General features: G+C 43.3%; 1 protein-coding gene across 6 annotated transcripts in view; it reads right to left on the bottom strand.

The window, feature by feature from the left end:
- RANBP3L (RAN binding protein 3 like) overlaps positions 1-24,441 on the bottom strand; it is a 40,261-nt gene extending 15,820 nt beyond the window's left edge. For 4 of the 6 annotated variants that reach the window (XM_040580187.1, XM_040580185.1, XM_040580188.1 and 1 more), the window contains exons 1-8: positions 23,848-24,440; positions 7,687-7,745; positions 7,381-7,417; positions 6,700-6,777; positions 5,546-5,620; positions 4,328-4,402; positions 3,579-3,703; positions 3,013-3,113 (exon numbers count right to left, since the gene is read on the bottom strand). In XM_040580187.1, coding sequence (XP_040436121.1) covers positions 3,013-3,113; positions 3,579-3,703; positions 4,328-4,402; positions 5,546-5,620; positions 6,700-6,777; positions 7,381-7,417; positions 7,687-7,745; positions 23,848-24,061 — 764 coding nt within the window. In that variant the 5' untranslated portion in view covers positions 24,062-24,440. Of the gene's footprint in view, positions 1-3,012; positions 3,114-3,578; positions 3,704-4,327; positions 4,403-5,545; positions 5,621-6,699; positions 6,778-7,380; positions 7,418-7,686; positions 7,746-23,847 lie in introns of all 6 variants that reach the window. The other 2 variants (XR_005825628.1, XM_040580186.1) reach the window with 1 other exon arrangement.
- Positions 24,442-25,804: the final 1,363 nt, after the last annotated feature.

The raw sequence follows: 25,804 nt of genomic DNA, 5'->3' as shown, positions 1-25,804 counted from the left end.
ATTTTATTTCAATTATTAAATTGTTCTTATCTCAACCCTCGAGATTTACCTTCCTTCCTGATTCTCCTCCCCATCCCTCTGGATGGTGGGGAAGTGAGCAAGCAGCTGTATCGTACTTAGTTACCAACCGGGGTTAAACCATAACAGGGAACCTGACTAATGAGTTTCTTATCCTTAAGAAAACTCCCCACTAAAATTCACTAACTTGTGATCAATTGCCATCCTGAAATTTCATTCGCTACTTCTAGGCTGCTCTAGTAGCAACTTAGTAAGGATAGCACTCCAGAAGAGCTAAAACCCAGAAACTAGAGGCTGGTCTTAAAGAAACACTGTGGGAAATTAATTTTGATTATTTTCCAAAATGTAAGGAAAAAGTAATCAGTGCAGGATCTTCCTTTTTCCACACATTTAACTGGAAGTGCCAGCCTTAAAGTCTTACTAAAACCTCAACATCCTTATGTTGCTGCAGGGCAAGAACAAAGTGTGTCAGGGATTACACTGCTGTGGAGATGCAAAACAGAGGTGTTGAATTCAGGGAATGACCACTAACAAGGAAGCAAGGGAGAGGAGAAATGTGGATAAGATACTGCGAAGAAGAGACGACGGAAAGGGAGTAGATCCAGGTACTGTCCTTCTCAGAGTGTCCAGAAGGGTCTGAGAGGCTGCCATTTCCAGTGCTGGCCTTGAACCCTTGCAGTTTTTCCATGCAAATGGAAATTGTGCAAAGCTGAGTAGATGACCAGAAGCCTGTGTTTTCCCAGCACTGTATTTCTATCCCTTACCACACAATCTCCTTCCCAAGCTTTTAATCAGAATCATGAAACTGCAGATTTCTCCTCTTCAGTTCATTACTACAGCCAGTTCAGGAAATGGAACTGTTGGTTATTTCCTGGGATATGGACAGCTGCAGCTAACAGAGGGCTAACAAATTATTTTCGTTCACCTCACTACAGAACTACATCACATAGAGAAGAAGAGGTAGGAAAGCAAGACAAACGTTTGCAGGCAGCAGCCATCCCTGCTCAGTTGAATGTCTCTGCATTTGATTTTGTAAATTAAATGCCAATAGTTAGACTTTGATTGATAATTAAAACTAAACCTAAAAAATTATTTTCTTAGCAATGAGCAGATCTGGCTGCAATGTTCACTACTGCTTAGCGTATCTATGGAGTTTAATAAAGTTGTTTGTTTGAATACTTGTTGTTAAGTTATCTGAGAAAACGGCTACGCCAAAAAGATTTTACTGAAGTATTTAAAGCATCAGTGATTTAACAGAGATTGGAAGAATGGCACTTACACCCCCCTGCAATCTCAGAAGAGCAGTAAGCACCTAGTTGTATTTAAATTAGTTTTCAACTTGTCAAATAAACCAACATTTACCACAATGGCAATATACAGAATTACTGAGACAAAAATACTCCAAGCACATTAGCAATTCCTCTTTTAAAAAGAAAAGGAAAAGAAATACCATAAGCACCATAAATACCATACAAGACTGTAAGTCTTGTAACTTGTCAGTACTGGAACACTGCACTGCATTTCTCAGTCCATCTACTTCACAAGAGAAAGCCACTCACCTGTCTTTTCCTAGACATTGTACAGGTAAGATAAGGTAGATAGACTTGGAGTATCGACACCAACTGATTCTGAAGTCAGTGCTATCTTCCTTTAGCTTTTCCAATATATGTATTACAATCATTCTGAATCTGCTAAAAACCCAGCATGTTGTGTGGCTCTATGCTGTCCTCACAGGGCATCATCACAGCATTAATTGTGAAAGAAAAGAATAGGTGGCTCTTCCAAAACATGAAGCATGTGCCCTCTAATGACACTCATCGCGTCGATAAGGATTAAGAATCTAAGTTGCCTGTGCATCTAAAAATTCCTTACCTCCTCAGAACCCCCTCATCTGTGCATCCCAGATGTTGTGTGCAGGAACCTTTATCTGTGCCCCATCCAGCCATGAAGACTACGGGAACAGGCTCCTTTGCCGCTAACACGTTCTCTGCCCGTTTTAGGTGGGAGCAGGAAAGGAGGCAACATCACAAATGTGTTATCTGTGGCCCTAGCAATTTTAAAATGTCATTCTTTCATCATAGCTGATCTCAGGTGTATTCCTGATGCTCACAGCTTCCAGGTAAATAACCCTCATCAACCACCAGCAAGCAGTATTAATACCCACAAGATAAGCTGCTGACACTAAGCTGGCTAACCACAGACATAACATTCTCAGGAGCCAATCTTCACAGAGTGGCAATAGCCCATTTTTGCACCAGTATGAGTTCTTTCAGTCATATACAGAGGCAAGGGCATGGGGCAATGTCCTAGTCCAAGGAAGTCAGCTTTCTCAGGCAAAAATTCTGAAGTCCATGCTGGTCAACCCATGCCTGCACAAAGATGCCACCCTATCACAATCATCAGCCACTAGCTGTTCATGCCAGGAATTCTGGCATGTGCACGGAAGTAAAGCACTGGTTGCAAGTACTCGCCTTGTCTTCCAAATCAGTCCTGTATGGTTTTCTTTATTTCTCCTGTGTCCAATATGCTGACATATTTTGATAATTGCTGAGTTTTTCTGCATCTATTTATAAGACACAGCAGCTATGCGATCAGAAGAGAGTTCTCCAAAGGAACACAAAGATGATTTTAAACATTCAAAACCAGGACATATTTTGAACTAACATACTTGAACTGCCAAAGCTTATGTATATAAGCTTCATTATTTTTATATATATATATATATATATATATATATATATATATATACATGATGGCTAACCAAAATAGCTTCTGGTTTGGGAGTTGCTACTGAGAAACAAACTGTCCCACAGAGATTAATTCCCAGCAGGAGTCCATGTCAGCACTCACAGATCCTGGCACCACACACAAATGCCAGTAAGCACTGTGTGGGTATAGATAGCACAGGCTTAGTACCATGTTAGACATGTAGGACAAAAGGGCATGCCTTAGGCCAAGTGACAAAATATAGACAAAAATTAAATAAAAACTTACCGTGTTGTTTTAGAACTAGAAAGAGTCATGGTAGTAGATGGCCTCACTGTTTTGGAACTTACTGAACTCTCAGCTGAGGAATAAGAGCTGTCTTCAGATAGCTAGGAATAATAAAACCAGATTAATTGATTAGACCAAGCTTACTTTCAGCTATAAACAGACCTGCTAGAAGTCCAGAGTCACTGACGTATATTTAAACGTGGTAGTTGGCAGAGCTTCCTCCAGCTGTGTACAAAGCCAGCGCCCATAATCAAAATGATAAAATGTTACTCTCTAAATAAACAAAATGCAAAAGATCTCCCAAGCTGATTTGCCCACAGAACCCTGATAGCTCAAAGTCGAGACAGCCTGCAGAGAAGACATATTTTTTCAAACACAGTCAGCATGGGTTTAACAGTTCAGATCATGTCAGTGATCTCATTGATTCCACTGAAACTGATCTGGGAACTTTCTTGAAAATCATGCAGTGGAATAAATTAACTGTTTTAAAACAGCACTGTTGAGTTGTTGTTTTTTAATTTGAGCTCCAAAAATATATTAGCCAGTAAAATTACTTTTCTTTTTACCTGAACACGTGCTTCTTTCTTAGCCACTAGAGATACTACAGGATTTTCAGGATAGGTCAAGGCTTGTGGGGGTTGTAAAATGGCAGGCTTAATGACATTCTGCAATTGACTTTGTGACAAGGATCCTGGCAAAATACAAAGACAAAATATTTAAACAGATATTTTTTCTTCACATCCAATTCATACCTATGCGTCTTCCCCTTCAACAGAAAGCTTCAAAGCATATTTAAGTAGCATTTATTGTTGTTTACTTGCTACATATTCTGAAAAAACTGTAATCTGTTCTAAAATACACAACTCTGCAGTGACACCAACCCTGTTATGCTATCAGAATAGAATATAATAATGTATTATATACATAAATATACTTATTTATATTTATAAAATGTATTTGTATTTATTTACTGCTTTATGTTAGATCTGTCTTCTGGTATTTCAAATTTAATCCTGCATCTGCAGATGCCAAGAGAGTTCTTTGAGTTCTGCAGGAGCAGAATTATTCAGTTAGAAATGTGGAATTTCACTATTCAAAGTTATATTCAGTCCATTCCGGAAATAAGTAGTCAAGAGTAGAGGCTCAGAACAGAGCTCACAGGATATCTACACTGTCAAAAAAATAACTTATAAGCCTCATAAAGATACCTAGCCTACCACTCAGCACAGAGAAGAGTTGTCATTTTTATGTCTTCTGTATCTGTTAAGAACCTCTTTGTGGAAGTACAGTGAATAAATATTGCAATGACAGTTACCTTCTTTCGTACTTTTGAGCAAGTCAGGGTTTCTTTCAAGAAGAGCTGAGGTCATGAATATGTTATTCTTCTTCACTAAAGAACAAAAAATTTAAAGTAATAAGTAATAAGTAATAACAAACTAATTATTAATTCATGTTTCTATAACCTCTCCCTATTTTGGTAGTACCTAAGCAATATTCCAACCTATCCATCTAAACAAGGCCTCCGAGACAACTGTTACTGTCTCCATTTTACAGGTGGGTAGACTATGGCACAGAAAGCGCCATGGGTTTTCTGGCTATGTTAGAGGCAGAAGTCTTTTGGATATTAATGGATGTTTTAAACTCATATGATCCTTCTTCAGCTTTGAAAACCAGGTGCTGCTGGTTTGCCAAAGCCATTGAATTGGCAGTGCTATCTGGTCCAGCCTTATCAATTTTTAAGATAAGTAAATTATACCCAAGAACATGGGAATAAATAAACATACCCTGCCCTGTTCTAGTAAAAAGGCTCTAATAACTTAGTATAATGATGGCAGTGCACTACTAACGCTTTCACTGTTCTAAAAAAATATACCAAACATCAGCCAGAAAGTGATGGCAACCATGCACCACGTCCTGTAAAATGACACAGCTGATACTCTACATGCAGTCACTACTTTTTCATTGCAGAAAGAGTGTAGTCTGTTGCTATAACAATGTTGTGTTCTCTTAAGATTGCTTAGAAATCCTTTATGCCAATGTCTGTCACAGGCCTGTCTCTGGTAAGAGACACAGACTAGGATTCAAGACCTCTGTATCATTCCCGTTAGTGGTAAGTAAGAGAATACTCCCAGGGTTACTGGTTAGGTGGAAGACAGGCTCCTAGGATAGAAAACTATATTCCTATAGGAACCATCGCCATTAAATTGCAGGTAAACTAATTCATGTAATTATTTAACTCCATTCTGTTTTTTCAAGTATAATTTGTACCACACAGTGTAAATGCCTATTTGCAAATTATTCAGATTCCTCCCCAGCACTGCAGGGATTCCCTAATACCAAATGCAAAAAACATTTCTTCTGTTGAACTGCCAGTCTTCCTCCTAAAAAATTCTTTCTCCTGTTCAAATATCAGTCTAGTCCAATGTACTCCAGCTCTGTCCTGCAGGAAAAGCATTTCCGTACATTTTTATTTCAGCTAAGACCTGCTTTTCTACATAAATAATAATTGCTTTTGTTGGTTTTTTTTAATTACCTGGCTGGGAGGGGGGGAAGGTAGGAAGGATGGTAAAGTAAGATGATCTCCCCCTTTTCTGAGTCAGAACTGTATCTGAAAGGATAAGAGACTGAAATTATCATTTCTTTGGAGAAAGAGAGAAGATTAATTTTAAGCTTAGCCAACTTGATGTCATGCCTTCATTAGCAGTAGAATAAATTACTGTCTGATAACTACGAGCTTTCTGAAGCAGACTGCTAGGTTATGTCTATGCTGCTGAATCGGACAGGTCTCTGAAGCCAAGTGGCACAGCCTGGCTCAGGCACGGAGTTTACGGCTAGTCCACCCTGTAATAGTTCTGCCTTGCAGACCACCAGCTGGAGAGGTTCAAAACAGAACCAGGGAGTGAGCTACCAGTTAAGCAGTGTGGACAATCGAGAGGTCAACCACTCAAGCTTCCTCCTGCACCCTACTTTTTTTTTGGTATAGGCATACCCTAAAATTTCTACCATATCTATGATTTTTTTGTGTATGAACTCAGTATATTTTCCAAAGTAAACCAAACCACTTATTTTAAATGTTCTTAACTACATTTAGGTGCATCACAGGACTAGATAAACCAAAATACAGTGTGCACATATTAATACCTAAATACAGAAGTAACCTTCTGGTCCCATCTGTATGTTAAATAAACACTGTAAAAACCAGATCAGTCTTTCTGCACAGTAGCTTCAGTGACTTGTGTGCATTTCCCATGGAGAAATACACAGTTCTTAAAGGGCCTTCCAGGTCTGCTGTTGGCTGGATGGAAGGACGGGCCCTTCTGGAAATGCTTTACATTTTCAGGGGTTGCCCAGGGAACACTGATTTCTGCCACAAACCAGGGACTCTCACTCCTTTCCATCCCTCCTCCTCCTATGACTTTGTGAGCAATTCAAGGAAAAGATAGGAAATTTATATAGATTTTTCACTACTGTATGTAATACTACCTAAGTATAGAAAATTAAAATATTTTTACTTAAGAAAATTTTATTGGAAATTGCCATCAAGTTTATATAAATGTTTAAATTTTCATGACTTGCAGCACTTCCACAGTGCAGAAATATTTCTTAGACAGAAAAAATATTTTTTTTTTACCAGACGAGAATACAGTACTACAGTAATTAAAACATAACGGGAGCTGAACATCATACCTGTGTTGGCCTGAGAGTCAGACTTCTGGAAAGTAAAAGATGATGATCTTGCACGTTTTCGGAAACAACTAATGAACTCTAGAGAAATGTAAATATAATGTTCTGCAGGGACAGACTGGCAGGAGTTTTCAGCACAGTGTTATGACACAAAATCAAAACCTGACCACAATAAATTCTAGGAGTGACTTACAGGAACAGCTATAAGGCAAGTAGCTAAGAGCAAGAAGGCTTTGGAATCTCAGTCAAGACCTGGCATAAAGCCCCAGGGAGTCTTCTTTATTTCTACTAAGTCCAGGGAACCTAAATCTTATAGCACTTATAATCAGTTCATAGCCTGTAGGTTCAGAAGACATTAAGAATGCTAAGTTACATTATAATGTAGCCTAAACATATAGAAAAAGGCAGCTAAGTGCTCATACAGCTGACGAATATACTTGGCCACTTTTCAGGGCTTCTGGAGTTGGCTTTCTGGTAAACGTGAGAGTTAAAATGGAAGAATTCTTGAGGTAAGACTGGGACATATATATCAGGACATAGTAAGTGTGTACAATTGACATAGTCTTAGTCTACAAGGATTAACAAGGATTTAAGTAAGGATCCAAACATTATTTTCACAGGCAACAGTTAGACCTATGAATAACCCAATATATTATTATACTGTTTCAATGAGGTGGTTATTACCATTTTCAGCTTTGCAACCCGGGTGTTCTGCAGGCCGCTGGAAAAAAAAAATAAGCATGAAAAGGTCAAGGAGAACTGAACAGCCATTTGCTAGACCAGGACGCAAAGTAAATCAATGCAGCACATATGCATTAAAAGCATTCTTTTTTTCTAGTTTCTAGTCTGCCTTATTCTGTTTTGAGACCATTTATTGCAAGTCTTAACCTGGGCGAAAATCCTTTATTACTGCTAGGATCATTGTCTATAGAATCCTCATTTCTCAGCATTTTTTATCAATTATAGGAAGTAAACAAAAAAGCTTTTTACCTTCAAAGGATGGTCCTTCTTTTCAAACACAAATGTCGGCTGGGCAAGCACTGATCTCTCTGGAAAAGAGATTGTTTTTAATAACAATTCTGTAATAGTACTTCTCAACTACAGTTCTCAAACTGCTCTGCAATAACAAACAGGACTTTACCCTTTTTTTTACAAGGGAGAAAATACAGAATTGCAGTGATGTACAGCACAGTCCACAAATAAGAAAAAAGCTAGAGTACTGAAATCCCAGCGTGAGTTTTGCCTAAGTAGATGCCACAGGATTTGCATTACATTTTTTTTACACTTCCTTTAGTTAAAAAGGACAAAAAAGTGCTTTTAGCCTTTACAAACAACACCACCTGCCATCCTTTAACAGTAAGGGTGAACTGCAGCTTTGCTTCTCAGAAAAGTGCAAGGATGTGAAATGCAAAATTATCCCAAAAGGAAAGCAAGGAAATGTGTTACACTTGGCCTCCCAGCCACATTCACACTTCCCATTCTTTCGTCTTCAGGTAAGTGAATGCCTGTCTAGTGTCAGTTTTAATGTGTGAATATGATATGTAAACATATCAAATTTTATAGAGAAAATTCTACTCTCAAGCATACCTCTGCATTTCTTAGGTATGACTGAAAACAGCTTTGGATCCATGGTCCTCTTTTTTTTTTTTCCTTTAATGAGACATATCCAGTATACAGTTGCCTCACATCAAATGTTATGTTGGTTGAGAGTGCACTACTTCTACGTCTTACATTACTTCTTCAGGCTACTTTGCTAAGAATGAGACCTTCACAACCTGTGCAACTCTAATGGACTAACTTTGCTTGTCAGTGTAAAATAAGAAGTTGTTTTCACCAATACCACCAATAAATGACATGTTTATTATGCCAATAAATGGACCAATTAAAGAGCAAAGAAGCAAACACAGATAGATTTTTTTAGACTACATCATACAAGATCCACCTCATGCTAGCTTGAGATGTCTGTAGCATGCAAATGGTAGAAACAATCAGCATTTGAGTACAAGCATATTTTCGTTGCATACCTTAGATGAATGAAGACCTAAATGCCTGTACTTATCTCCACGGGTAGCAAGGACAGACCAGGGTGACTACCGAACTGTATGACTGGCCTTTGGCCAGAGAAATCTCACACTTCATATCTTGTTAACTGACTTTTGACAGAGTATTTATCATGTACACACCATTTTTATAACAGTGGCTTCCTCTGTTACTTGTTCAACAAAAATGTTCAAGTGAAAATACACGGATCAGTATTTTTATCTTGGTTTGCACACCTATATCTGTGACCAACAACCAAAAAAACAGTAAACATTGTTAAAATAAATGCTGTGTGTATGTGAACAGGGGCAAGAAGCAAGAAACTATTACTCAAACCCAGCGATGCACAGACACAGCAGTAACAATACAGTTTTACTGTTGTTTAGGTTAATTTTGTACTTACTTTGGCACTGTGTGTGTGTGTGAAGGACTGAATTTAGCAAACTTGGCGTGCTTTACAATAAAGGTCTGGTTTGTCCTTAATAAAAAAAGGAGAAGAAAGTTCACTTTGTTCAACTCCATAAAAGATAACTCTCTGTCACTGAAAGTTGGAAGAAAATTTCCACAATCTGGTTACAGCTGGAGATCCGTGGCATGGCATCAGATGGAGCAGTTCCACTTCTATTCACTAGAGGGGAGTGGGACATATAAGCAATAGTATTTCAGTGCAATATGTTTTATTCAGTATAATAGGGTTTCTCCTGTCTCCTTAAAAAAAAAAAGCGGGGGGGGGGGGACACACGGGGACGGGGGGACGACACGGACGTGTATTCTTATTGAGTGACTCAAAGCATGACTACAGAAACCTTCATATTCTCCACAATACCTGACAAAGCTCAAAAGCTAGCAATATTTGTAAAGGCACATTTACGACTCCAAAGCATGGAAATAGCAAAGAGTGAATTGCTGTGAAAAAGGAACTGACTTTCCATCACAGACCTGACTTTTGCTGGAGCTAAAAGGCTGTAGGGAGTTTGAAGGAATTAGGAAAGTTCACTATGATTTAAACAACAAAATTCCAGTAATAGTTTAAAACCTAGAAGTTCCTGAAGAAAAATTCATAACTGGTTGATTACCAACAGAAGCATGCGAAGCTAGGGTATAGTGCTACCTCTTAAAGATAAATATGTGTATTTTGATATGGCAGTAAATACAAGAGATATATCCCATCAACTGCTTTTGAGCCAAAGGGAAAACTTTCTTGCTGTCTCTATATTTCGTCAGAGGTTGCTGATGCTGCCACAGTTATTTGTCATTTCTATGGTTCTCTACTGCTTCTACCCAAATCAAGAAAACCTTTTTGTCATTCCTGAAAAGTATTCTATGTAGCTCATCAATAAGATCTTCACTCCTCAATCAGGCCATTCATAACAGAGTTTAAAAAGTATATTTAACTATATATATATCCTATGCATAATTTCCAACTACATTTTGAACTTCTCAGACAGCCAAGCACAAAATATCTGCGGCTGATCCCCACAGAAAAAGCGATGCAGAATTACTTGTGGATGTCACACAGGGCCATCAAGGAGTTATCACAACTGTGTCAACGTTCTGATTTTAACACCGATGAGCAACTTTCCATGTCTCTGATCCGTTTTCTGCACTAAGGCTGATGCTGCCAGGGTGGGTGGCTGTGCTGGTGGGGGGAGAAGCCCCCCTGTGCCCTCCTCAGCAGCAGCAGTGGGGCATGCAGCCTGACAGTGCCTGACTCCAGCAGCAGCAGCCATGGCTGGGTGCCGGCTGGCACAAAGGGCTGGGAACAGGGTGGGCTGAAGTCGCTCCTCCTCCTCCTCACCAACAGGACACAGGCAGACACAGGCTGACGAGTGCATGGTTAAGACCGGGCTGCTCCAGTCCTCTGCAGTTTGGTCCTCGTGGATGAAAGAGACTGTTGGAAAACTTACCAGAAAAACCTGCCAAATGGGCTGCTTCTGGCCGCAGGGACTGCGGTAATCCACCAGCCTCAGCCAAGAGTCCAGACACGGAACCTGCCTGTCTGCCCACGAACAATCACCACAGACTGGGCTCTCTTTTCCTCGCTGCAGTTCCCCTGGAGCAGCTCAGTTAGCTCTTGGATGAATGGTTGCTGCACTCAGAGTTCAAAATCAGCCCTTGCCTGGAAGCCACATTAGAAATGACCAGTTCCCTTTCTCGAGATCTTCTTTGCATGGCCTCCTGGCTCCAGCCTCCTGCCCTGTGCAGAGGCATTGTCAAACCTGCTCTGACCTGAGCTCTCTGACATGGAAGGCACCCTGGTTTCACGCCTGGTGCCTGCTCTGCTATACTTATCCAGCATGGGCATCCCAGCTCCATCACTCTGCTCGGTGCTCTGCCTAGCGCTGCACATGCAGGCAATTGGCAGATTACGGTGGTTCATATGCCCAGAGGGAGACTGCATTGCTAATGTTCCAACTGAATGAAAACACAGAGATGCATTTTGGGGAAAAATAATTGCTGGCTGATGCCTAAGCCTAGGAAGCACTAGTCAGAACGACATGCAAAAAATTATGTAAAATTGCATTCACCGGCTTTGCCTGTATCCCAAAAGCTAGCATTGTCCATGAGGTTTATGGGTCCTTCAGCCTTTGCTGTGACATTCCACTCTTTTTTATTACTATTTCTTTTTCTAAAGCTGTAGAAACTTCCCAAAATATATATGTTAAAAACTAAGCGGGACACTGATGGTTTTGAAAATTCTAGAGTTATTATCATAGAGAACAGATAAAATGATCCTTAACCTTTGAGGGCTAAGGACACAGTGGAGAGGACATAAGTCCAAATGTCTCTCCAGTTTTCAGGCAGTCATATGCCTGAAGTCCTCTGTCAAAAGTGGTTGACAGTGCTGTGGCTCTGTTCTCCCAAACTGAAGCAAAAACTTTAAGATGGTATGATAGGAATTTGTGATCTTAACACAAGGGTTTTTTGCTTCTGACAAACAGTTAATTTTTGTATTTTCAGATTCAAAAGAAAATAAATTCTGTTGGATCTCTCCCATTACCAAACTTTCTGTAAGTCCGAAAACATTTAAATTCATATTCATACCAAATCCTTTCACATTTTTGTATCTGAAGTTAGGAACTTGTATGTATAAAAAGTAACAATAGAGGCTTTTATAACACTCAGTATGGCTGAATCCAGTGAAAGTTTTGAGCACTCACTGAATCTAAACATCAAACTGATTTTATATATATCCATTGAAGTGCTAAAATGCAGGCATCAGAGTTTGACAGCAGTTACAGTTCTTAGACTTGAATCATATTTTTCTCCTCCAATCTTAGCAATGTATACTGTCATAGAAAGGAACAGAAACTGATTTTCTCATTGAAATTTGTTTTCTGTTCAAATTGATTTGGTCAGTGATTCCCTTTAGCTAATTAAAAACGGGGTAACTATTCAAGGAATTATGCTTTCTGTGGCATCATTAGTGTGAAAAATGAACGAACAGATATTGGCTTTTCACTAAGTGCTGTGCTGGACAGGTAACAAGCTGCCCTCCTTGGGTCCAAAGTTCACTGCAAGGAAGACATTTGGTTTCATCCCTGCACGACCACCAGAGGACCCCAATGACTGAAAAGAGCAAGCGCAGTGGGGGTGGAGTTATTTAAATCATTTCAAAGAATATTGTAAATAGTTGTGAGAAAATAATGAATATGTATATGCCTGATGCAACCTTAATGGTATAAGTAGATCATATTTAAACTCATTTGGTGCGCCTCTGGCTAGATTCATGCACCCAGCACTGTGGTTTTTGCTCTTTGACTTTGCGTCACAATAAAGATTTCCGAACCTACCTTTAGTGGGTCATGTATTTATAACAAATTTAGGGGCTCGTCTGGGATTACCAGTTCTCCTGGCCCCAGTATCTTTGGTGACCGTCAGATAGGAGACGTGCCTCACTGGTTTCCGTGAACTCTGACAGCACGCCTCTGACCATGGGACTGTTGGCCAAACACCCCAGAGAGAGGCAGAGGCTCTTAGAGCAAAAGCCACTTGGAGCTCCCTGGGAGGTAAAGCTGCAGTTGCCTGTAATTCACGTGCACGAAGGCCCAAGTAAGAAGATGGACTGGAAGTATTACTCGGTTGGGTGGGAAGTGAGGGCTTGACTGCATGACTTAGTGAGACCTGGCAGGGTAGCCCCCTTCCAGGCAGCCAGTGTGGAGTCTTTCTAACCGTGGTTCCAACATCCCACCAGGTACTTGGCGGTTGAAGAGATGAAGCGAGTGGAAAGCCATGTGGAAGACAGCCCCAGGGAAAATATGGGACAGGGAAGTAGTAAAACGAGTCCCAGGAAAAAGGGGAGCCAGAGAATACCGAATGAAATACCCCTGGTCAGTCCACTGGGGTTGATGTTAGCAAACTGGGAAAGTACTGAGAAAACTAAGGATAAAGACAAAATGAAAATGATAAAATATTTTATGTGTTAGAGTGGACCAAGGAAGAGATTAGACCAGATCATTTGTATTGGCTTCGTTATGGGTCATTTGAGGGTTGGCTTTGTCAAGCATTAAACCACTATGTGAATGCCCGAGAACCCCCTAATCCAGAGCAGAATGAATACGCTGCTTGCTGGAAAGGGAAAATTTGGCCAGGATCAGTGGGAGTGTTCAGAGCAAAGGAGGTAGAGGAATCGTGTCATAAATGGGACCCCCTTGAGTCCTTGCCCCCTCCATACCCAGTAGTTCCTAATGCCCCTCCAAGTGAGGACACAGGAGGGCCTGATGAAAGAGGAAGTATACCCTGACCCGACAGGACTCCCAGAACAAGACGGAGACAAACTGTTAAAGCGACAGCACCAGGTGAAGAGCAGGAAGTCAGAGGGGTTTTTTCCACTTAGAGAAGTACCATTGGGAGGGGCACAGGGAGGTGATTGGGTTTGTGAATGCCCCTTTGACTTCTACTGGAGCGAGGAACTTCAAGAAGGAGATTAAGGGCTTATTAGAGGATCCTCTGGGGCTTGCTGAACAATTTGATCAGTTTCTGGGGCCCAGTATCTACACATGGGAAGAAATGCAGTCCATACTGAGCATTATCTTTTCCCAAGAAGAAAGGCAAATGATTAGGGTAGCAGGCATGAGAGTTTGGGAAAAGGAAAATCAACAAGGACCACCCAGAGATCAGAAGATGCCCCTAACAAATCCCAACTGGGATCATAATAATATGGCTAACAGGAGAAATATGTCGGATTACCGTAGCCTGATCATTAAAAGTATTAAGGAGGCTATTCCCCAGGGACAGAATGTCGCAAAGGCTTTTGATGGGTGACAGGATAAGCATGAAACTCCTACTGAGTGGTTAGCCAGGCTCCAGAAAAACATGCAACAATATTCCAGAGTAGATCCCGAGAGTACAGAGGGGCAGACCCTTTTGAAAGTACACTTTGTTACCCATGCCTGGCCAGACATCTGCAGGAAGCTGGAAAACTTAGAAGATCGGCAAGAAAAAGGGCTAAATGAGCTACTAAGGGAAGCACAAAAAGTGTATGTGAGACGGGATGAGGAAAAGGCTAAAGTTAAAGCAAAGATAATGATCACCACCATGAGGAACGGGGATCTTCAGAGAAACAGAGGGATTCCCAAAGGCGGGGGGGGAGGGGAGCAGCTGCTTTTACTGTGGGAAAGAAGGACATTTTAAAAGAGAATGTCCAAAGTGAAATACAGATCTTAAGGTCTTTAAAATGACCCTGGAAGACATTGCGGAGGACTAGGGGTGTCAGGGGCAATTCCTCCTGGGGGAAGGATCCCACCTAGAGCCCTTGATAAATCTACAAGTAGGACCGCAGGAGGAAATATTAAAATTTCTAGTGGACAGTGGAGCGGAACGAACATCTGTGTGTCAAGTACCTCTGGGATGTGAAGTAAGCAAAGATACCATAAAAATAATCGGAGCAAAAGGGGAAGGCTTTAAAGCTCCAATAATTAGACAAATAGAGATGAAAAGGAATAACCAAAGGGGCAAAGGAAACATTTTATTTGTCCCAGGGGCAGGATGCAATTTACTGGAAAGAGACCTACAAATTCACCTAGGGATAGGAGTTGTTCCCGATGAAGGAAGGATGGTGGTAAAAATTTTGAGGTTGACTCAGGAGGATGAGTTGAGAATAGACCCTAAAGTGTGGGCTGGGGATGGAAGCCAAGGAAGCCTGGGTATAGAACCCGTTGTCTTTTCTATTCAGGATGAAGGGTGTCCAATAAGGGTTCGGCAATGTCCCATATCACTAGAAGGATGAAAAGGGCTCCAACCAATAATTGATGCTCTGGAAAAGGGTACTCTTGAACCCTGTATGTCTCCTCACAATACTCCCATCCTTCCTGTTAAGAAATCCAACAGGACGTACTGGCTGGTCCAGGACCTTTGAGAAGTAAATAAAAGAAACATGACTCGATATCCTGTAGTACCCAACACATATACCCTTTTAAGCAAAGTATCACCCCAACATAAGTGCTTTAGTTTAATTGATCTCAATGATGCATTTTGAGCTTGCCCACTGGATAAGCAGAGCAGAGATGTCTTTGCCTTTGAATGGGAAAATCCCTACAATGGACGCAGACAACAATATAGATGGACAAAATTACGCCAGGGGTTTACCGAATCCCCAGACTTATTCGGACAAGCTTTGGAGCAAGTCCTCCAGCAATTCCAAACCCCCAAAGGAACACAGCTAATACAATATGTGGATGACCTATTAGTCTCAGGGGTGGAAGAGGAAGAAGTATGGGAAACGACCATACGACTGTTGAACTTTTTAGAACTGGAGGGACTGACAGTATCCAAGCAGAAACTTCAGTTTGTGGAACCCGAGGTCAAATATTTAGGGCACATAATTAGTCAGGGAAGCTGTACACTGAACCCAGAAAGAATAAATGGCATACTTTCCCTGCCTGCCCCACTCCTCAAAATAAGACTGAGATAAGGAAGCTTTTGGGGCTATCGGGATATTGTACGTTGTGGATTGAGGGATACACGCAGGTAGTAAGATACTTGTATGACAAACTCATTGAGGAAAGTTCCACATGGACAAAGGAAGACAAGGCTAGTTTGGAATAACTAAAGACCAAATTGACACAAGTACCTGTGTTGAGCCTCCCTTCCCTGGATAAGCCTTTCTATTTATATGTAAATGTGGAAGGTGGTGTGGCACATGGGGTACTGGATCAGGATTGGGGAGGGATTAAAAAACCTGTGGCCTTCTTATCCAAAATGTTGGATCCCATCAGTAGCCGTTAGCTGATATGCATTCAAGCAGTAGCTGTCACCTCAATTTTAGTAGAGGAAAGTCAAAAACTTACATTTGGGGGAAAATTGATGGTACAAACCCCGCATTCTATCAGAAATATAATCAAAAGGTGGGGAAATGGCTTATTGATAGTAGGATGTTAAAATATGAGGCCATCTTACTCAGTCAGGAGGATTTGACATTGGTGACCAGCAAGGTTTTAAACCCTGCTCAGTTCTTACATGGGGAACCAAAGGAGGAGTTAATACACGATTGTATGGAACTGATTAGCTATCAAACTAGAGTCCAAGAGGACCTAGCAGATTATACACTCCCTGAGGAAGAATAAATATACATAGATGGATCTTCTTGATTTATCCAGGGAAAAAGATTATTGGGATATGCCGTAATCAACAGGAAATTGATGAGAACAATGGAAAAAGGAAAACTCCCCAGATCCTGGTCCACCCAGTGTTGTGAACTTTAGGCTCTAAACTGAGCACTTAGGCTCTTGACTGGAAAAACAGGAACAATATATACTGATTCTTGTTGCGCTTATGGTGTGGTATGCACATTTGGGAAAATTTGGGAAGAAAAAGGATTATTACATTCAAAGGAAAAGGGTTGATACACAAGAGCTTGACTTTAGAAATAATAGAAGCTCTAAAGTTACCTGCCGAAATTTCAGTAGTCCACATTAAGGGACACCAAAAGGGAAATACTCCTGAGATAAAGGGAAATAATCTAGCTGACCAGGAAGCTAGGGATGCTGCTGAGCATGGGACTATCAAAGTGCTTGCAATAACCCATGAACCTACCCAGCTCACCTGAATTCCTGGGTTCGGACAGGAGGAAGAAAAGGAGTTGATAAAAACTGGGGGACCAAAGGACCCCTGCGGAAAGTGGTTCCTTCACGATGGAAGACAGATACTAAACAAAGAAATTATGTGAGAAATGATAAGGGAATTACACCAACAAACTCACTGGGGAACTCAAGCCTTATGTGATCACTTTTTAAGACATTTTGGGTGTACAGGGTTTTCATGATGGCCAGATAACTTCAGGATGTATAACCTGCCAAAAATATCAGTAAGAAGGCCATGAGGAGAACACCAACAGGGGGAGAAGTTTGGCATTTCGTCCCTTTCAAAGTATCCAAGTAGATTTTACTGAGCTCCCCCAAGTCCAGAGGTGGAGGTATTTTTTAGTGACAGTGGACCATTTAACCCACTGGGTGGAAGCAGTTCCAAGTGTAAGGGCCACTGCAAATGCAGTATCAAAAATTTTATTAGAACAAATAGATCCTAGATACGGGATAATACAACAAATTGATTCAGACAGGGGAACACACTTTACTTCCAAGATAATACTGTAAGTGACTCAGGCCTTAGGCATCAAGTGGGAACCACACACCCCATGGCATCCTTCAAAGTTCAAGGCGAGTAGAGAGAATGAACCAGACATTAAAATGAGCACTTACTAAATTAATGGTGGAAACACAGCTATCTTGGGTGAAATGTTTACCCTTGGCTTTGTTGAGGGTCAGAATGCAACCCAGGACTGACTTAGGGATCTCCCCTTGTGAAGTTATGTTTGGATTTCCCTCCCTGATCTCACAGCAAGAGATGGCCAGTTACGAAGGAGGAAGTTTGGAAATTTGCAAATATATTGAAAGCATATCAAAGAATCTGGAAAACTTGAGGGGAAAGGGGCTGATATCTCAATCCACGCTGTTAAATTTTAAAATCCACAAAATAAATTCAGGGGACTGGGTATTGGTCAAAACTTGGAAAGAACATTCATTAACCCCTCAATGGTAGGGTCCTTTCCAGGTTCTACTGACCAACGAAGTTGCAGTGCGAAAGAGAGAAAAAGGATGGACACACATTAGCCCGATAAATTAAATTAATACCTTATAAAATGTAAAGTTAAGACACTTTACATGGTGTTCTCCTTTTCTGCTTTGTATTAGGTTTTAAAATTAGGCTTAACTGAAAGCCATATGAAAACCTGTACTTTGAAATATTTCATCCCAGAGCTGGCAATAGGCTTTTTTTATTCTATTTATCAGTTGAGTGCCATTGCCCAGTTAGGTAGCAGGATTCCCATGTCTCGGTTCTTTCTTTCAACAGTTCCATACAGAGAATTTTTTTAAAGACCTAATGCCAATCCACTGGATTCTGCCTGAACTTCTACAATTCCTACAACTTTATACATTATTTGCATAGCTCTTTACAATTAACTACCAATCCTGCAACCAGGTATTTCAGATTGGCTGAGCTACGAAACTGAATCCTTCACACAAGACTTGAAAAAACTCAACCAGTAGTTTGTAAGTGCCAACAAATACGTAATACTGGTAACAAAAGTTGACTTGTAAAAAATAACATTTTTCTCATAATTTCTCAAATTAAAGTAACAATTTGTACCTCTTTGGTTTTTGTAGCAATCCCCTTTGCACCTCACAGGAAAACTTTTAATTCCGATATGGAAACCACAATTTTTACTTTACACAGTTGTGTTGGGTTTGCAGGGCAAGGTTTTGGTGGTGGGTGGATGTGGGGCCACAGGGGCGGCCTCTGTGAGAAGCTTCCAGAAGCTGCCCCCGTGCCCGGCGCAGCCCGTGCCAGCGGCTCCGAGCCGGGCCCGGTGCTGGGCAAGGCCGAGCCCGTCGGTGCCGGTGGCAGCCGCAGGGATCGTGTATTTCAGACCGTGTATTTAAGTGCGACCGAGCCCAGCAGCCCCGCGGCCCCCGGGCCGGGGCAGGGGGAGGCCGGGGGGCTCCAGGCGCCGCAGCAGCGGCTCCCCCAGCCCGCGGGGCGGCCCCCGGCGGGGCGGGCCGTGCCCCCAGCCCGCGGAGCCCCCGGGGGAGCAGCTCCCCCCCCGCAGCCCGGGCAGGGCCCCCCCCGGGGCAGGGGGTGCCCGCAGGGGGCCGTGACCCGCGGGCGGCGGCGCTGGAGCAGCTCCGGGCAGGGCCCGCGGCCCCGCGGGGAGAGGAGCCCGGGCCGGGCCGGGCTGGGGCAGGGCCGGTGCCCCCGCGGGGGGCCGGGCCGGGCCGGGCTGGGCCCGAGGGGCTGCGCCCGCGGGGGGCCGGGCCGGGCCGGGCCGGGCAGGGGGCGAGGGGGCAGGAGCGGCGGACACGAGGTGTGAACTGACCGCAGCCCCCGGTCCCCACCCCCCGGCACCACGAGGGGTGAGGAGGGAGAGAATTCAGGAGGGAAGTTGAACCTGGGCAGAAGGCCCGGTGCCGGGAAGGTGTTTTAAGGCTCAGTTTCCATTTCTTATGATCCTACTCTGATCTGATTGGTGATAAATTCATTTTCCCCGATTCGAGCCTGTTTTGCCCGGGCGAGCGCCCTGCCCCTGCCCCTGTCCCTGCCCTCACCTCCGCCCAGACCCTTTCCGTGGATTTTCTGTCCCTGCCCAGCTGAGGAGGGGAGGGATGGAGCCGCTTGGGTGGGCACCTGGCAGCCAGCCCCGGCCAGCCCACCACAATAGTAAAAAAGAAGAAACTAAGTTCTTAAAGATAATTGTCTTAAATAGCATAACATTCTGCTGTCTGTCTCCAAATAATGCCACTGATTTACAAAACCTTTAACTGCACCCAGCTTTCCCTCACAACATCCCAGTAAACATTACACAACACATAAGAACTACAAGAAAAATTATAATTAGATTATAATTTTATCCTATCAAAAGGTCAAGCTATGATATAGTATTTGCAAGTTTCTGCACTCTGATACACTATGGCATTAATTTCACTAGCTTTGTATATTACTGCTATAATTTGCAAAAATAAAAGCAGAAACAGTTCTGCATTTTGATGTTACAGGCAAGATTGCTGGTTTGCAGGTCACAACTCGACCCAAATAAAGCTAAGCAATAACAACAAATTCTTGCACATAACATTGCTGTTTTGTTTGTTTCACATACAAATTAGCTCAACAGGAACATGTAATTGGGGAAGATGTTGAGAGGAAAAGTAGATTCACTGTGACTTTAGTTGCTCCATCCCCAGAGGGGATTTAGCATTATCAAAATACTGAGAAAATAAGCCAAGGGAGAGTTTTGCCTCTGCCATTTATGAATATATACTGTGTACAGCTATTACTTGAAAAAAACACTAAGAAAAACTATTGTGCCTGGTATTTTGTGGCAATATACGTAAAGAGAAAGAAAGCAACAATCATCTAGCATGTCAGTGGAAGACATGGATCCAGAAATTCTTATAGTTCCATTCAAAAAAAATGAATTATTTTGACTGTGCTAGCTGATAATCTCTCCATTAACACGTTGCCTCAAGAAGCATCAGAGTTAAAATATAATCATTTACTTAATTTATTATATTTTAAATAACTATAAAATATAATAAATTAAAAGGTAATACAAAATACGAAAATACTAATACAACCATTTTTTAAAAAAACTACCTATATTTCAGATTCTAAAATTGCAGTAACAGGCAGAATAGAAATAGACATAGTGAAAATACGCAGTAGGACAAATTACAGAATACTTTGCTATCCAGGCTCGGACTCACATTTAAGTATTGTTTCTGGCTTTTGATATGTTCATCAGTATTTACAGAGATGGACCGTTTTCATTTAAAAAGAGGTGGTAAAACAGCAAAAACCTTCTGGCTAAGAACAGGATTTGCCAGACCTGCAGTAGAACCACAGTTTCTGTTTTATAAATGCTCATGAACTTTGCAACATAAGAGACAGCTCACAGCCAAGCGGGAGTACAAGGCTGCCAGCCAACATCTCTGGTCCCTCAGTGACCTCACTACGTAAGCCTTTCCTCTGCCAAAACTTAAATTTAAGGAAGATGACACAAGATAAAATGGAGTTATCTTAGAACAGTACTTTAGGCACTCAGCTTAACAGAATTGACCAGCTTTAAGGGATACAGAAAAAGCTTTTAAAAATTTCACATTGCTGATACTGAGCAACTGCTCTACTTCCGGAAGCATTGTGCATTTGAGAACTCCAGTGGAATTCACATGCGTGGCTGGCTGCTCAGCACCTTTGAAAAATCACGTCACTTATTTAATGTAAATATGGACCTGAAAATCTGCTTATTAATGTAAATATGGACCTGAAAATCTGCTTGCAGATTCTCATTTATTACCCTTCACATTTTTTATTTCTGTTTATGAAGCATATTCAGTACTTTTTAGGACAACTCCCCTTAAAAATGAACATCAGTTTTCATGCCAAGATGGCAGGGATTTCCAAGCAAATTTACCTTTTTTTTTTCTTTTTTCGAAGACATTGTAAGACAAGACTGATTAATTAATTTCCATTTAAATACATCACATGTACATGGTGGGGGTTTTAAATTGGTAAACACTAAAAACAAAATGGGAAAATAAAACAGGGTCAAAAATCAAATTAAATTCTAATCTGGTCAAATGTCAAATCTCCAATGCTAAACAGAAGAGTTTTCAGAGATGCATGTTGCTATACAGGCAACAAATCTTCAAGTTCAGTATCTAGTCATACTTCTGGACTTGCAAGCTAATTGAATTTTTTCTTTCAAGATACTCTTCCAGTGAAGAGTGTCAGGGAATCAATAAACTTGCAACAAGTCCTCATGAATCTGGATTTTCCAAAAATGTTCAACAGGAATTGTTCTCAATAATTGGTCCAAAACCATGCAAAAGCGTTTTATGAGAAGAAATAGTTTCAGCATTATTAAAATAGTTCAAACATATTGAGATGAAATTTTTAGACAAAGCCTTTCATATTTTGAAAAACAACATTGTTGAGAATTTTATTTCTAGAGAAATTAAACATATACAACAGACATTTGGCCACTGGCTGTGCTTGCTGCAGAAGTGACTGCTCTTCAGTGGGCCATGGAACACATGGGCCATATTAAATATGAACTGTGGGTTGCTCATCTTGGGTTCAGACAGCATCCTGTAAATACAGTCTAGGGAACTGGTAAATAACTGTACATATCCCCATTTGGATCAACTAAGAGTACATCATCAAAGAAGTGAGTTTCCGTTTCACTGTACTCAGAAAGAGGGAAGGAAAAGTTCATCCAATTAATTATTGCAAAATAAAACTTCTGGAAGAATTTGTCCTAGGGCAGCTTTACTGTACTGTTAAGACTCCAGTCTTGCACATTCTTTGTTATACAAATAGTTCATAACCCACATAAATAATTTCACTGTCATCAGTGACAGCAGTTATGAGAGCAAGGATTCTTCATCCAGGCACAGCTGTGCGGAATTGGGCCCTGACTTTTTAAGGCATGTTCACTCTCTCTTCATCCACTCTTCTCAATTCTACAAATTATAAATACTGTTTCCTTGATCACTGTGGAAAGGATTCTTTTACCCAAATAACTGCATCTATTACTCCTAGCTTTCACTGTGGGTTTACAGCATGGCATAAAAGATTAAAAAATTAACGTACTTCAGCCATGGAAACTCAGCTGACAGCCTGTAAAAGTGTTTATAATTACAGCATATGTCACACCCATTCATCTCTGTAGGCACAGTTCTCGTCTTTATATGGGCAAGACATAAACAGGCCTTAAAACAAGGGGAAAAAAACCAACTATACCAGCAATACTGTAACATAGTCTTTGAGAGAAACTAAACCCGGTTGGCTTTATTTCAAACATCAGAGTGAAAAAAATATTTTGGGGAGTCTCATCAATAAAATGTAATTCTAGCAGTGATGCAATGCCAGAAGTAACTGTGTCACTAGACCAGCAGGACTGTGCCAAAATATGTAACCAAGCATTGTTTTATAAACACTGAAGCTTCCAACATCCCAGTGCTCAGCACTTTTAATCTATCATAAAAGCCTGTAAAATACTCAATGCAAGGTCATTAAAATTCACAGGCATATAGAGCCTTACCATTTTCACGGCATTGTACCAATATCAAATTTCATAAATCACTACAAAGTAGCAAAGAAGTAACACTCAGGGGGGTGGGGGTCGGGGTGTGTGTGGGGGGTGTGTGTGTGTGGGTGTGTGTGTGTGTGTGTGTGTGTGTGCAGAAATTTAACTATACAGGTAATAAAGCCCAGATCCAACAAGACTCATGCATGTTTAAATTTTAGGCATGTATGTAAACTGAACCATGTGTGCTCAACACTAAGCACATTAGTGAAAGGCTGGTTAACTGACAAATTAGCCCAAGCACTCTAAACTGTATCAGTAATAGCATCAGGTTTAGACCTTGAAGGTGCATGCTTCCTCATGCTGCTTTAGGTTCATTCATCAACCTGTGTGGTAAAAAATGGTTGGTGGCATCACCTGCAAAATGTCCTTAATATTACCACTTGTTTCTTTTACATCCCTTTAAAAAAATGTTACTATTACAATTTCATATAAATCATTCTCAGTTCTTGCCCCTTTTCACTACCTACATGATAAAGGATTTTGCTGCCCACCTCTGCAGTCAGTCACCTCTCTGAGGAGCTCGACTGTGCCAGGTTTGCTCCCGGTGCCCAGGGCGCGGGGCAGGGCAGGGATGGCTGGGAAAGTGCATGCTGTTCCTGGGTATGGCCAGGAAAGTAAGCACTGTTCCTGCCATCTAGCCCAGCATTTTGGAAAGCTGCAGGAAGTCCAAATGACAGCGGGCATCAACACCCTTACAGAGAGACCACTTCGGGGTGCTCTACAAATAAAAACCCAAACACACACTATTTGGTAGTGTCTTTTCCTCAACTAAAATACAAATTGGAGGTTCTTGACAGATTACCACTAAAACCCTGCAATAAAGAAACCACAGCCACCCAAGCTCCTGTTTTGCATCACCCAGAACACGGTTACCAACCGAGCATGTCCTTTGTGTTTATCCCATTCCCCACACCTCCTTGCAAGGGATCAGAGGGGGCGCACAGAAGATACCAGCCCACCAAACGTACCTGTGCAGCGTTCCTCCCCGGGGCCGAGCCTGCCGCTGCCGGGGCCGGGGCCGGGCCGGGCGCTGCGCTCGGGCAGGCCGGCAGTGCGCTGCGGGGCCCGCGGGCCGCCGGGCCTGTCGCTGCTGCGCGGGTCCGGCTGGGCCTTCGCACCGCGCCCGCATCCGACCGCAGCCATCGCCTGGACGGGAGCGCCGCACACCTGTACATAAAACATTCCTTTGGCATGCAGGAATTGGCTCGTTTCTCATCATGAGGTCCTCCGAAGTACCTTTATAGATACATATGCGCAATCATAGATGTATAGATTTTTTTTATGGATAGATATTAGATGTAATAATCTATAAGCCGTAGCTGGGTCGACAATTTTGGATTGAGCCTTATCAGCCGGCCCCCAGGCCACCCGCCCCCCCACACTAGGCCGGCGCGGCCCCGCGGGGAGCCGCCCCCGCAGCCGCCACCGGAGGGTAACGGCGGGGGCTGCGCTTCACCGGAGCGGGCGGCGGCCGCTGCGCCGGCCGGCGGGGGAGTGACGGCGCGCCGGTGCTACGGTGACAGCTCGCGGGGAGCCCTTAGCGGGGGCTGGCCGTTGGGAGGGGATATGTAAAGCCCGGCAGATTAGCATAAGAGGGCGGGCGGGGAAGCGGCCGGAGCGGCTGTGCGTGGCGTTTAACGGCAAAAGGCTGGGAGAACGCCGGGGCGGGGGGGTTCAGTCACGGGTGGCCGCATCGGCGTGTGCGGGGCGGGGAGGGCTGGGCCGCCCGCCGGCCCCTCTGCGGAGCGCGGCGTGAGGAGCCTCTCGCCGAGCGGAGGCCGCGGGCGACAGAATGGCGGCTGCGGCGACTTGTGGGGCTGTTGGCGCCCGTTGGCGCCTGGGGCGGCGGGCAGGGCCGGGCTGCCTGCGGGCGCACCCGTGGCGGCGGAGGGGAAAGGGAAGCACCGCCGAGGCTGGCTCGGTTCCCGTCGCGGCGAACTGCCCCCCCGAGGGCAGCTGCGGCGGCTGCACCGCTGCCCGTGCACGGTCCCACCGGCTGCGCTGAGGGGACTGAGCATACCGGGTCTGCGAGGGCTTGGACGCCGCCGTCTGCCACCACCCTCCAGCCCGGATCAGGGCGACGGGAGGCCGGCAGCTGCCTTCCGTGGCTTGCCGCGGCGTGGACCCCAGGACCCGGGCGCGGCGGCCAGCGGGCCCGAGGCTGGGCCGGGCCCCGAGGACAGCGGCCGGCGGGCGGCCTTGCCCTTGCCCTTGCCCTTGCCCTTGCCCTTGCCCTTGCCCTTGCCCTTGCCCTTGCCCTTGCCCTTGCCCTCGCCCTCGCCCTTGCCCTTGCCCTGCCTGGCAGCGCGCCCCCTGGCGGCGCGGAGCGGGGCGGCGGCAGGCCCCGCACGGCCCGTACCACACGCACCCGCTGAAGCCGCCCCTCAGGAACACGGCCCTGCTGCCCTGCCCGGTGTCTCATCGTGAAAGCCCCGTGCTTTTTCCCCCAATGGAACTGCCGGTTTTGTTTAGCAACTGTCTCCTTTGGTATGCGCTTGGTATTGATTTTTGGGGCTCTTTGTTTTCAAAAAGAAGATGGAAGCATAGAGCAAAGCAGCCGAGTGCTGTGATTATTCCCGTGCTGACATGAACCAAATGTGGTGCAAGCAAAAAAGGTGTTGCGGTCCACTCCTTCCAGATGCACTGTGCAGCAAGTTAATAAAGCCTAGCCAGTGTCTCCTGTTGTTTGCTTAAACAGTAACAGTCCCAAATTCTTCAAGTGAGAGCAGTTTCAGCCCATTATATTGCAGGCCTGGTGTTAAACTGCCTCTAATCCTGATAGTTCAAGGCAAAAAGGTAGGAATTTGCAGAAGGTTCATCAGAACCATATGTCTAGTCTAGTTTCTCTGCGCAGCCAGTACCAGATGTTTCACAAAAAAGATGCAAGAAGTCCAAGAGCAGGCAGATGTTGAGTAATTTCCCTCA

Source organism: Falco naumanni, chromosome Z (genome assembly GCF_017639655.2).
Source record: "Falco naumanni isolate bFalNau1 chromosome Z, bFalNau1.pat, whole genome shotgun sequence".
NCBI classification, from domain to species: Eukaryota; Metazoa; Chordata; class Aves; order Falconiformes; family Falconidae; genus Falco; species Falco naumanni.
Note: the sequence above shows the minus strand (reverse complement) of the source record. Positions and strands in the feature narration are given on the sequence as shown.